Here is a 13,386-nt window from a genome sequence, read left to right on the forward strand (position 1 = left end):
GACTCAGGATTACAGCCGGAGCTTCAGGTATAAAGAAACACAGAGTTATTCAAACAAACAACTGTCCCCATCGTGTCTGTGCTGGTGCTCACTCCCCCACTGGAGCTCTCTACTCTAACCCCATTCCCTGCTCTCTCTCCCCATCGTGTCTGTGCTGGTGTTCGCTCCCCCACTGGAGCTCTCTACTCTAACCCCATTCCCTGCTCTCTCCCCATCGTGTCTGTCCTGGTGTTCGCTCCCCCACTGGAGCTCTCTACTCTAATCTTTTCTTGTACATTTTCATGTTGCTGATAATGTTTTGCTCCAAACACTTTTCAAAATTCCTTTTTTAATATTCGGGTCCCAGCGCTTTGGGAAGTCCTCCTGATGTCAAAGACGCTATATGAATGTACTTTGTTGTTGTATTTTGAGGAGTTTCTTTAGATATTTGTTAATAAGAAATATTTAATATCAAACGTGTGAAACATCAGTATTGCATATATTTGATGATCACAAGAGAGGTTTGTGTGAAGAAGTGCTTCAGCCCATTTGATCTCAACCTTCCCAACCCCCCCTCTGTAATGAGCCCCAGTGTCCTGACCTCAACCACCCATTCCAGTTCTACACCGGGAAACTAAATATTGCTGTTCTGATGGCAGTGCAGTGTCTGGGATGGTAACCAGTCTGTCTTGTTCCGACACTGATGGACCTGGTCGTGTGTTTAAGTTTTGCTTTACTCAGAGGGTAGTCAGTGATTGGAACAGGTGGCCAGGAAGGGTGGCTGAGGCCAGGACCGGAGCTTCTCTTCATGACCTGAGACAGGAACAGGATTGGAATAGTGCAGAGCGGTCAGTGTGACAGAGTACATGTTACACACTGTGAAATCCTGGATATTTTAGCTGCTCTTCATGGCACCATCTCCCTCATCCCTGTGCTCCTCACTCAGCCTCTCTGAGCCTGTGGGCAGCATAATGTCTCACAGACAAATCCTGGGAAGTGTAGTGACTGTTTTGCAGCCAGTTTACTCAGATGAAGGAGCCCCAGTGGTTGTGAAGGGCTCTGGGATGCTACCCTCCATGAGGGGTGCAATATAAACAATCAGTTCAGATGGAGGACTGTTGAAGTCTAAGAAGCTTAGATTCACTGCGATGTCCCCAGGGATTAGAGGTTTCAGTTACTGAAAGAGATTTGAGAGGTTGTGTGTTTTTTTACGAAGCTGAGAAGATTAGGGATGACCTGATAGAGATCACAAAGGGTCAAAGAGTCACAACAATAGATTTTCCTCTCATTAGCCAGTCAGTCACAAGAGGAATAAGAACATAAGAACATAAGAATTAGGAGCAGGAGTAGACCATTCGGCCCCTCGAGCCTGTGCCCCGCCATTCAATAAGATCACGGCTGATCTTCAGACCTAACTCTAATTACCCGCCCTCTCCCCATATCCCCTATTTTTTAAAATCTCTCAGTCTCAGCCTTGAAGATGTTGAAGGACTGAGCATCTACAGCCTTCTGGGGTACAGACCCAGGGAGAAAATCCCTTCTCGTGATTTTGGGGCAGCCGGTTGCCTGATAAATACCAAATCAGCAGTGCCCTGGAGTACTGCGACCGCCTGGCTCAGGAACCAGACTGGAGACCCCCACAGAGGGTTGACTCCTGCCCAACGTCCTGTGGCCTGGTATCTCACTGTGGAGCCAGTCCCTGCTTTACACCTTCTTTGTGGTGGGAGAACCTTACAGGGCAGTTTGTGACCTGCCAGCCACCTTGATGTTCTCGAGATCCATTGCCACTTCCCAGGCTTACTGGTCACCAGCTGCTGAATCCAGGTCCTCATGTGAGGGGCCTCGGCAAATAGACAACCCCACAGTGAGGCCGCCTCAGCCTCCAGGTGCTCAGTGACAGGTCAGTGTACAGCACAGCCCTCCCTCCCTGCAGCCGCTCACTCACTGTCACCTGTCAGCTCCCTGCTACACACCGTCCATCACAGGGAACACTGGCTCTCTATTGCCCGTCCTGGGACGGGACACTTCCCACTGACTTCGGCCCCAGTGAGGAACGTCACGTCTCATTCCCACTTCCCATCGTTCCTCACCTGTAACAATCAGACGTGTTTTGGGGCCAGTTTCAAACTTTCCGTCCTCACCCTGGAGCTCCACACGACAGGACAACAGCGTATTATTGTCCTCTCCCCTCAGTTGGTTTATCTCTATTGCAGCGTCGTTCCTCCTCGGGTCCCCAATCACTCGGTGTCTCTCTCCCTCGTTTACATCAATGACATTTTGATACTTTCCCTGTGAATCCGGCCTATAATTTGTATATTTAATATACACAGGACCAGTCCAGTCTCCCATCCATATGATGGTGATGTTCCCTGTGTATCTGGGGTGAGGGGGAGTGAACTTGCAGTACACGGTGACCGGTGACCCTAACCTGCCGGTCACTGTATCGGGGGTCTCCATCGTCCAGCCATTCCCACTGAGCCCTGTGAGGACACACATGGTGTAATGTGAACCAGAACACAACATAAAAGCAAACAGGTAACACTGAGCTTGTACAAGAGCTTGGTTAGGTCACAGCGGGGAGTAATGTGGATAGTATTGGGATCTCCACTGTAAGAAGGATAAAAAAGTGATGGAAAAGATGCAGCTTAGATTCACTGGGATGTCCCCAGGGATTAGAGGTTTCAGTTACTAAAAGAGATTTGAGAGGTTAGGGATTTTTTACGAAGCTGAGAAGGTTAGAAGTGACCTGACAGAGATCACAAAGGGTCAGAGTCACGATACATTTTCCTCTCATCAGCCAGTCAGTCACAAGAGGAATAAATCTAAAACTATCACAAAAAAGGAGGTTTGAAACCCTGTCTTTAGACAGAGAGCGTGGGATTGTGACATTCTGTAACACAAACCGGACATGAGTCAAAGTCCGTCAATAATAATAATAATAATCCTTGCATTTGATACAGCGCCTTATCACGTCTTCATGACGTCTCAAAGCGCTTCACAGAATATACTGTAAAGTGAATTTACTGCATATTTTGAGGGTGAAACGCAGCAGCCAATTGCACACAGCAGCGTCCCACAAAGAGGCATGAATTGAGTGACCAGTTTATTGTTTTTGAAGGAATTATTACTCACGGAAAAGTGGTCTGTCAATCCGCTAACAACCGGGTTCCTACTTAATGCTGGATGAACGGAGTGATGTGGAGTAAGGAAACGTGCCCAACATTTAGCCCTGCCGGGAATTGAACCCAGGTCTCTTGTCCGCGAGGCGAGGGCTCTAACACTTGAGCTACAGGACTCCACAGTCAAGTTTATAAAAGGGAATTGGATAAATGTTTGAAGAGGAGCAATATTAAAGGGTGTTGGGTGGGGGGGAGGTAGAGTGAACGAGACCGAGGGTGTGACTGGGCGGCTTGTGAAGGAAATAACACATTTTAAAATGGAATGAACGGGCGGAGGGGCTGTTTTAATGCTATAAAAATACCATCATTTTAACAGTCAGAAACTAGACTAGATCAAGAGCTGCAGTGAGAACTAACGCCAGCACAGACACTTTGTTTGCGGTCAGTCGGGTGGCTGATAACAGAGGAAACTCACCACTGCGCTTAAGAGTCTTCAAACCAAACTATTCAGAATTCCACCTATATCTGGAAATGTCTGTGTGTCTGGAATGAGATGCACTTTGTCCCCAGAGGGACGTATCCTGCTCACCTCATCACAGACAGTATTCTGCGCAGGATGGGAAGATCACCGATTCAACAACAAATTGTACAGCACCTTTCATGTCGGGAGGACATCAAGAGAGGGGTGAGGGGAAGGGATTGTGGGATGGAGTTCCAAAGGGTGAGGCAAACACTTACACTAGGCTTTATAAATAGGGGCATAGAGTACAAGAGTCAGGAGGTTATGATTAACCCATATAAACACTGGTTAGACCTCAGTTAGAATACTGCATCAAGTTCTGGGCCCCACACTATAGGAAGGACGTTAAGGCATTGGAAAGGGTACAGAGGAGAAGGTTACGAGGACCTAATAGAGGTCTTCAAAATCATGAGGGGATTTGATGGGTTAGAAAGGGAAAAGCTGTTCCCACTGGTGGGAGTGTCGGTGACTCGAGGTCACAGATTCAAAATAGACTCTTAAAGAAGCCGAGGGGAAGTGAGTAGAAATTTTTTCACGCAGAGAGTTGTTCGAATCTGGAACATTGCCTGAAAGGGCGGTGGAGGCCGATTCGATAACTACTTTTAAAAACGCGGTGGACGGGTATTTGAGGAGGACGGGTTTGCAGATTACAGGGAAAGGGCCGGGGAGTGGGACTGACATTACATTGCTCTGTTCAAAGAGCCGCACAGACTCAATGGGCCGAATGGCCTCTTTTTGTGCTGTACGATTCTATGGAGTCCTGTAGCTCAGTGGTTAGAGCACTCGCTTTGCAAGCGAGAGACCTGAGTTCAATTCCAGGCAGGGCGAAACCTTGGGCAAGTTTCCTTACTCCACACGCCTAATAATAATCCCTCCAAAACCAAAAACAATAATAAATTGGTCATTTTCAATTTACAACTGTTTGTGGGACATTGCTGTGCGCAATTGGCTGCCGCGTTCGCCCACAAATATACAGTCAATTCACTTTACAGTGTGTTCTGTGAAGCGCTTTGGGACGTCCTCCCGACGTGAAAAGCGCTATATCAAATGCAAGGATTATTATTATTATGATTCTATGATTCTACGATTCACTGTGTGGGGCTCAGTGAGTAACACAGTTCTGCCCAGTTTAGAGACGGGAATCTTATTTGCAGGAGATATCACGTGACAATTCTTTTATATCAGCAACGTTTACATGGGAACATAAGAATTTGCTGGCGAAGGAAGACAAACTTCTATCTCGTTCACCTCCACAATCCTGGCAATCGCTTGACATGTCATGTCCCAGACTATATAGTACACTATATAGATAGATTTCTTCCTTGTACACCTGAGACTGGTGTACAAGGAAGAAATCTATCTACTGTGTTCTTGAAACAAACAACACTCTTTGTTTCCACCATCTCCCTAAGGAACCTTCCATATGTTTACTACTCTTTCACTGAAGTAGTGAACAAATGTTTTAATAACCTTTTCATTTCTGTATTTAATCTGTAATGTTAGAAAGTCTCAAAGGTCTTCAACTTTGTTCATGGACAAACACAGCAGTCAGTTTGCAAACAGCGATATCACAAAAACAGCCAGAAGGTAAATGAGCGATTAATCTGGTTGATTGTCGCACAGGAAGCCGGGAGGAACTCGCTTCTCTTTTCCATTAGTGTTGAGGGATCTTTAATATCAGGCAAACAGGTCCTTGTTTTAACGTCTCATCTGAAGGATGGCAACTCTGACGATGTACAGCTCCCCCTGTGCTGGAGCATCAGCCCGGACTCTGAGCACAATCCTGACATGGACACGAAACCAGGCTTTAGACCCAGAGGTGAGAGTGTGACTGACTGAGCCAAACTGACTTCCTGCGTTACGTTAAAGTCAGAGAAGTGGAGCTGCTGTCCATGTGATTTGTTGGTTTACGGCACAGAAGCCTTCCCCCCCTCTGCTGTCTGTGCTGGTGATCGCTCTTTACTGGGGCTCTATACGGTAATCCAAATCCCTGCTCTTTCCCCACTGTGTCTGTGCAGAGGTATCAGTGTATTTTTCGTTAGTCGGGTGTCTGACACACGCAGAAACCCATCCCTATGCTGTGGATTATCCAAACCACCAGACACCGCACCCACATCACTCCCACCCTCGCCCTCACGCCCACCCTCACCTTCGCTCACCTCCACTGGCTCCCCATCCCCCAGAGGATCGAATTCAAGATCCTCATCCTCACCTACAAGGCCATTCATGGCCTCGCTCCCTCCTACCTCTCTGACCTACTATCCCCCCACGTACCTGCCCGAACCCTCCGTTCCTCTGGCTCCGGTCTGCTCCGCATCCCCCGCCCCAACCGCCCTACCATCGGTGGTCGGGCCTTCAGCCTCTCAGCCCCGAGGTTCTGGAACTCTATCCCCCAATGCCTTCGCCGCTTCCTCCCTTTCCTCCTTCAAGGCCGGTCTCAAGACCTTTCTCTTTGACCTTCAGCCTTCAGCGCCGCTCTCGACTCTCTACCCTCTTCTCGCTCCCTCCCTTCCCTCCCTTCACCCTGACCATTTCCCCCCTCCTCGCTCCCTCCCTTCCCTCCCCTCACCTGACCATTTCCCCCCTCCATTTATAGAGCGCATTTCACGTCAGGAGGACGTCCAAAGGCGCTGTACAGTTGGGTCAGGACCCGAGCAGGGGGGAAATGGTCAGGTGAGGGGAGGGAAGGGAGGGAGCGAGGAGGGGGGCCTTGAGGTGATAAAGGTGTGGACCAGAGTGTCAGACGCGTGAGGGGTGAGGTAGTGCCATAGTCTGGCGATGTTCTGGAGGTGATGGAAGGCAGTGCCAGTTGTGGTGCGGATATGAGGGAGAAAGGACAGCTCAGGGTCGAGGGGAACCCCGAGGTTCCTGATGGCTTTGAGAGGGGGAGAGTGCAGCCTTGGATGCTGATGCTGTCAGCGCCTGAGGTGCGGAGGTGCTGACATGAGCCAATCAGGAGGGCCTCAGTTTTACGCACGTTGAGTTGAAGAAAGTAGTCTCTCGTCCAGGACTCGATGTCGGACAGACAGCTGTCAGGACATCGGGGGTCGTGGAGTTGAGGGTAGAGCAGGAAAGGTAGAGTTGGGTGTCATCCGCGTACATGTGGGAGTGAACCCCATGTCTGCGGATGATGTCAACACCGGGGGAGCATATACATGGTGAAGAGGAGGGGACCGAGGACAGAGTCCTGAGGGACACCGCACGAGACAGTGCGGGGGCCGGAGGAAAAGCCATTCGCGGAAACAAAGTGAAGACGGTGGGAGAGGTACGACCTAAACCACTCAAGGACAGGGCCTTGAAGGTTGAGGTGGGAGGACAAGCGGTGGAGGAGGATAGCGTGGTCGACCGTATCGAATGCTGCCGATAGGTCGAGGAGGACGAGGAGGCAGAGGGAGCCCTGGTCACAGATGGTCAGGATGTCATTGGTGACCTTGACCAGGGCAGTTTCTGTGCTATGGGCAGCACGGAAACCCGACTGAAGGGGTTTGAATAGTGAATGGGTGGAGAGGAACGAGCGCAGTTGGGAGGCCACAACTCGTTCCAGGACCTTGGACAGGAAGGGGAGGTTGGAGATGGGCCGGAGATTGATAGCTGCGACGCATCAAGAGAGGGGTTTTTCAAGGTGGGAGTGATGGTGGCAGTTTTTAGGGGAATGGAAACAGAGCCAGAGGAGAGGGACAGGTTGATGATGTCTGTGATATGTGGGGCAGGTGGTGGCGCTGGGAGATAAGGAGTGGAGTGGGGATGGGGTCAAGGGAGCAGGTGGTGGGTTTCAGGGATAGGATGAGTTTGGTGACAGAGGGTGGGGAAACGGGTACGAAAGTGTGTAGGGGAGGATGGGTAGGAGTCGGAGTGTGGGAGAGAGGGGGTGGGGGGTGGATGGATGTTGGAGGGGAAGTGACCGCGGAGCGATTTCCCTTGATTTTGGATTCAAGGAAATCCAGCATCTCCTCGCAGTGACCCAGAGGCGAGAGTGCTACTGAATCGCTAGACTGATACCTGATGACTAATGGGTGCACAGAGGCAGCTGTGGGAGAAGACGAGGAGAGATAATGACAGCGGACGGCAACTCAGAGCGCTTCATAGCAACGGATCCCGGGGCCGAGCCAGGGGGAGGGGGAAAACTTCGAAAAGAAAGGTCTTCAGCCGAGACCTGAGAATAGGAAGAGAGGAGACGAGGGGAGGGGAGTGAGGAAGGAATTCCAGAGCCTCGGGGCACAGTGGCTGAAGGCACGACCGCCAAGAGTAGAATGGAGGACTCGGGGAACGAGGTGGAGGCCAGACCCAGGGGAGCGAAGAAAACGGACACTGTTGGGGTCGGGGGGGGGGGCAGAGGAGTGGAGGGATTTGAAGACGAGGTGAGGATCTTGAAGTGGAGATCTTGGATGACCTGGATTTTATGGATGGTCGTAGAGGGGAGGCCGGTGAGGAGGGCTTTAGAGTAGTTCAGCCGAGAGGTGACAAAGGCCTGGACCAGGGATTCAGCGGCTTTTGGAGTGAGGTATTGGTGGAGTCGGGCGATGGGTCGGAGGTGGTAGAAAGCGGTGCTGGTGAGGGACTGGATGTGGGGGAGGAAGGATAATTGGGGGTCGAACCTGATCCCTGGGGTTGCGTACGTGTTCGGAGAGTTTTAGGGGGAGGTCGGGTCGGTGGAGGAGGTGAGAACCGTGAGATTTTAGACGTTGACGAGAGCCAAAGAGTATGGCTTCCGTCTTGTCAACGTTCAGCTGAAGGAAGTTTGCGCTCATCCAACCCCTGAGATCTGACAGGAGAACATCAGGGGACTGGGGGGCGCAAAGAGAGGTGGACAAATAGAGTTGGGTGTCGTCCGCGTACATGTGGAAGTGTACCCCATGTCTGAGATGACATCCCGAAGAGGGAGCATATAGATCAGAAAGAGGTGACCGGATGAGAGCGGGAGAGGAGAAGCCGTTGGTGCAGATGTACAGTGGCGGTTTGTGAGGTAGGACTCGAACCGGGCGAGTGAGGTCCCACTGAGGTGGATGACGGAGGAAAGGCGGGGGAGGAGGATGGTTTGATCGACTGTGTCGAACGCGGTAGAGAGGTCCAGGAGGACAAGGAGGCAGAGGGAGCCCTGGTCATAGATAGAGAGGATGGTGTTTGAGACTTTCACAAGCGCAGTCCCTGTACTGTGGGCGGAAACCGGACTGGAGGAGTTCGAAGAGGGAGTGGGAGGAGAGGTGTCCGCGGAGTTGATTGGCAACAACGCGTTCTAGGACTTTGGTAAGGAAGGGCAGGTTAGAAATAGGGCGGTAGTGGCTGGGGTTTGAGGGATCGAACGAGGGTTTTTTGAGGAGGGGGGTGATGACAGCAGGTTTGAGGGGGACAGGGACTGATCCGGAGATGACATCAGCCAGTAGTGGGCAGAGGAGGGGGAGCTGTGTGACCAGGGGGAGGGGGTCGAGGCAACAGGTGGTGGGTTTCATAGAGGTGATGGTAAGTGAGAGGGAGGAGGGAGAGATGGGGAGGAGGGAATGTAGAATGGGGGTGTTGGTATGAGCAGATGATGGGGAGGGTGAGGGGGATGGAGAGGGGGTGGTGGTGTGTGACAAGAGGCAGGAGGATGAGGCTGTCTGGTAGATGTGTATTTTGGATGAAAAGAAGTTCATGACCTCCATGCACTTAGCATTTAATGTGAAGATTGAGGGGCCTGAGGGGGGACACAGAGGAGGTAGTGGGTGGTGGAAAAAAGAGCTTTGGGGTTGTGTTTAGCCTCCAAGATGATGTTGGAGTAGAAGCCATTTTTGCTCGTGTCAAAGAACGGCGGTCGCTGTGGAGATGCTCGAGCCACAGTTGGTGAACTGTCAGGACAGTTTTCTGCCATCTGCACTCGAGCAGCCGGGTTTGGGTTTTTAGGGAGTGGAGATGGTTGTTGTACCGGGGGATCGGGTGGGTTTGGAGATGGACCTGGATTTCAGGGGGACGAAGGAGTTGAAGGTGGAGGAGAGGCGATCATGGAGCAGCTGGACGGCAGCTTCAGGATCTCTGCGGGAGGAAGGCCAGAGGGATAGGATATTTGAGGATGTGAGGACCTTTGTGAGAGTCTCAGGGGGTAGAGGATGGTTGAGAGCTTGGTGGAGGAGAGAGGGATGTGAGAGGAGAAGGAGATGAGGAAGTGGTCCGAGATGACGTTGTCCAAAATGCTAAGATCAGGACTGTCAAGGCCGTGGGAGATGACGAGGTCGAGGGCATGGCCACGGTTGTGGGTGGGTGAGTTAATGTGAAGGGTGAGGTTTAGGGAAGAGAGGAGGGCAGTAAAGTCAGAAGTGGTGCAAGGGGAGTTTAGGTGGAGGTTGAAATCGCCCATTATGAGGAGGGGTTTGGAGCAGAGGGACAGGGAAGAGAAGAGAGTAGCGATGTCTGTGTGGAAGGAGCCGGAGGACTTAAGGGACAGTAGACCAGGAGGATTTTCAGTGGGAGAGAGGGATGGAAGAGGGTGAGGTGCTCGAAGGAGGGGGTAAGCAGCCAGAGGAGTAGGGGATGAGACCAAGGGAGGCTTAGGAGATGAGGGCCACCCCGCCGCCATGTTGGTTTGGACTGGGGGGGTCTGGTGGAAGGTGTAGCCTGGAGGGGAGGCTTCCACTCGCGGGACGGGGTCATTGGGGGAAAGTCAGGTTTCTGTGAGCCCAAGAATTTCAAGGATGAGGTCATGGATGGTGAGGGCTTTGTTAGAGAGGGAATGGACCTTTTGGAGGGAAATGCAGGTGGGTTTGCTGAAGGGGGGGAGGGAGGAGAGAGTGATGCGGAGAGGATTTTGGGGGTGTACAGGAGATGTTTGTGGAGAGTGGGGGGAGTGGAGAGTTGGGGAGGGTACGTATGAGAGAGGGGGGAGTTGGGTTTGCCTTAAGGAGGCGGTTTGAGCGGAGGGAGTGAGTGATGGGACACGTGGGGTGGCTGCTCTGGGACAGCCGGTGCCGGGAGCCACGATGGGCCCAGCGGAGGATGCCCAGGCTGGAGCAGAGGGAAGTGGTGATGGGGTCGAGGAGAGAGGGCGGTGGGAGAGAAGGAAGGAGGGGGAGTAGCGGGTAAGAGGAGGGTGGGGAGGAGAGATGTTTGGAGTGGAGGGGGAGGGGGAGGCTCGGGTCGGGGCGGCAGCCAAAACTCGCACCAAAAGACCGGGAGTAAGCGATCAGTGGGATGGCATCAGCCGCAGACTGTGTGCTCATGGCTGGGGGCAGTGCCAGGGGCTGCCAGGACATTGCTGTTGTTTTAATTCTGACTTGACACCAACATCACTTTTGTAAATCAGCCTCTCACCCCCCGCGCTCCTCCCCACCTCCTCCCCACCTCCTCCCCGCGCTCGTCCCCACCTCCTCCCCACCTCCACCCCGCGCTCCTCCCCACCTCCTCCCCACCTCCGCCCCGCGCTCCTCCCCACCTCCTCCCTGCGCTCCTCCCCACCTCCTCCCCGCGCTCGTCCCCACCTCCTCCCCACCTCCGCCCCGCGCTCCTCCCCACCTCCACCCCGCGCTCCTCCCCACCTCCTCCCCACCTCCGCCCCGCGCCCTCCCCACCTCCACCCCGCGCTCCTCCCCACCTCCCCCACGCTCCTCCCCACCTCCTCCCACCTCCGCCCCGCGCTCCTCCCCACCTCCACCCCGCCTCCTCCCCACCTCCTCCCCACCTCCGCCCCGCGCTCCTCCCCACCTCCTCCCTGCGCTCCTCCCCACCTCCTCCCCACGCTCGTCCCCACCTCCTCCCCACCTCCGCCCCGCGCTCCTTCCCACCTCCTCCCCGCGCTCGTCCCCACCTCCTCCCCACCTCCGCCCCGCGCTCCTCCCCACCTCCTCCCCGCGCTCCTCCCCACCTCCTCCCCACCTCCACCCTGCGCTCCTCCCCACCTCCTCCCCGCGCTCCTCCCCACCTCCTCCCCACCTCCACCCCGCGCTCCTCCCCACCTCCTCCCCACGCTCCTCCCCACCTCCACCCTGCGCTCCTCCCCACCTCCCCCCCGGCTCCTCTCCACCTCCTCCCCGCACTCCTCCCCACCTCCCCCCGCGCTCCTCTCCACCTCCTCCCCGCGCTCCTCCCCACCTCCTCCCCGCGCCTGGCCGGGGGGGTGGGGTGGGGGCAGGCTGGGCAGCTCTGTGTGATGGGTGGGGTGGAGTGGGGGCAGGCTGGGCAGCTCTGTGTGATGGGTGGGGTGGGGGCAGGCTGGGCAGCTCTGTGTGATGGGTGGGGTGGGGGCAGGTGGGCAGCTCTGTGTGATGGGTGGGGTGGGGGTGGCAGCAAGCTGGGAATTTTTTTTTGCCCACCTGGATATCTGACACACACAGAAACCCATCACAGTGCGTAAGTCTCCAAACCAAACTGGAGCCGAGGCTTGGGGGGAGCCCAGAGTGTGCGTTGGAGTAATTACTGGAGCCTAACCAACTAAAACCACACGGCTGTCTGGCCAGCTTTCCCGCTGCTTGTTCAGCTCGGACCACCCTCCCCGTTAGGGCTTTGCAGGGTGTTAGGGCAGTAGAGATGAGTGTGAAGCTCACACCTCGCAGTTCTGCCTGAGCTGTTCGTTTACTGCTGTAATGATTAGCAAAGCTCCTGTGTGTGGTCACTGTGTGATGTGGATACCAGCCTTCCACACGCTCAGCAACCAGCCCTCGGCAGGTCCCAGCACGCAGGCGCTCACTGATACCCTGTGGGGAACAGTGTCCTGGCTTGTTCACTGTGACTACCAGCACTCACCCACAACGGTGAGCCAGTCTCTCGCAGTGAGCTTCAAACCGGCTGCCTCTTCACAGCGTCTCTTGGAGCTTCACAACAGCCCTCGCTCAGCAAGAGTCCCACCGGGGCAACTTTTGCCAGTTAACCGCTGTGAGACGTGTGCGTTAGATGCTGCATTGCCAGCAGAGACAATAATAATGCGGTCACTCAATCCACGACTGTGGGGCACTACTGTGTGGAATTGGCAGCCGCGTTTCGCCCACAAAGTACACAGTCATTTCACTTAACAGCATATTCTGTGAAGAGCTTTGAGACGTCTCGACGACATAATAAGGCGCTAAATCAAATGCAAGGATTATATGATATATAAACTAGCCGTACCCACTGCGGCTTCTCTTGCAACCAAAGGATTCAATATGGAATCTAGATTAACACCCAGAGAGACATTTTGTCTTTATCTATACTCAGCGGGGAGGATTCCTGTGGGAGGGCTCAGTGGACTTTGTTCTTCAGTTTCATTTTAAGAGCCTTCTCTCTTTTGTCTAGCATTTTTACTTATCCTTGAAAGGTTTGATTTTCGCTTGGGCCTCTTTATAAATGTAGAATTTATAATCACTCGGATGTCCGCAACATTGCCAGACTCCGCCACTCAGCCCTCACCCACGCATTTGTCGCATCAAGGCTCGATTACGGGAACTTCCTGCTCATCGGCCTTCCCAACTCTTCCCTCCACAAGCTGCAGATCATCCCAAACTCTGCAGCTCGTGTACTCTCACGCACCAGGCTCCGTGACCCCATCACCCCCACCCTCGCCCGACCCCATCACCCCCACCCTCGCCCGACCCCATCACCCCCACCCTCGCACGATCCCATCACCCCCACCCTCGCCCAACTCCACTGGGTTCCCATCCCCCAGAGGATCGAGTTCAAGATCCTTGTCCTCAACCCTAAGGCCATCCATGTCCTCGCCCCCTCATACCTCTCTGACCTGCTGACTCCCTACCAACCTGCCCGCTCCCTCCGTTCAGTGGGCTCCGGCTGCTCCATGTCTCCCGCCCGACCCGCCCTCCCATCGGTGTCCGG

At 53.9% G+C, this 13,386-nt stretch overlaps 1 protein-coding gene across 1 annotated transcript; it reads right to left on the reverse strand.

The window, feature by feature from the left end:
* Positions 1-727: 727 nt before the first annotated feature.
* LOC121848115 (sialic acid-binding Ig-like lectin 15) lies at positions 728-2,552 on the reverse strand. The gene is made up of 2 exons (XM_042332081.1): positions 2,070-2,552; positions 728-792 (listed from the first exon to the last, which is right to left on the reverse strand). Exons 1-2 carry the CDS (start codon positions 2,500-2,502, stop codon positions 728-730), a joined length of 498 nt encoding a protein of 165 aa, XP_042188015.1. The 5' UTR covers positions 2,503-2,552.
* Positions 2,553-13,386: the final 10,834 nt, after the last annotated feature.

The sequence above is a fragment of the Callorhinchus milii genome, unplaced genomic scaffold, assembly GCF_018977255.1.
Source record: "Callorhinchus milii isolate IMCB2004 unplaced genomic scaffold, IMCB_Cmil_1.0 Scaffold1, whole genome shotgun sequence".
NCBI classification, from domain to species: domain Eukaryota; kingdom Metazoa; phylum Chordata; class Chondrichthyes; order Chimaeriformes; family Callorhinchidae; genus Callorhinchus; species Callorhinchus milii.

What these genes read in the sequence shown, in the direction of transcription:
- LOC121848115 (XM_042332081.1), bottom strand. Translation starts at nt 2,502, where the DNA reads ATGTTGTGTTCTGGTTCACATTACACCATGTGTGTCCTCACAGGGCTC. An exon ending in AACACGTCTGATTGTTACAG is followed by an intron (nt 793 to 2,069) that starts GTGAGGAACGAT and finishes TTCCTGTCTCAG; the next exon opens with GTCATGAAGAGAAGCTCCGG.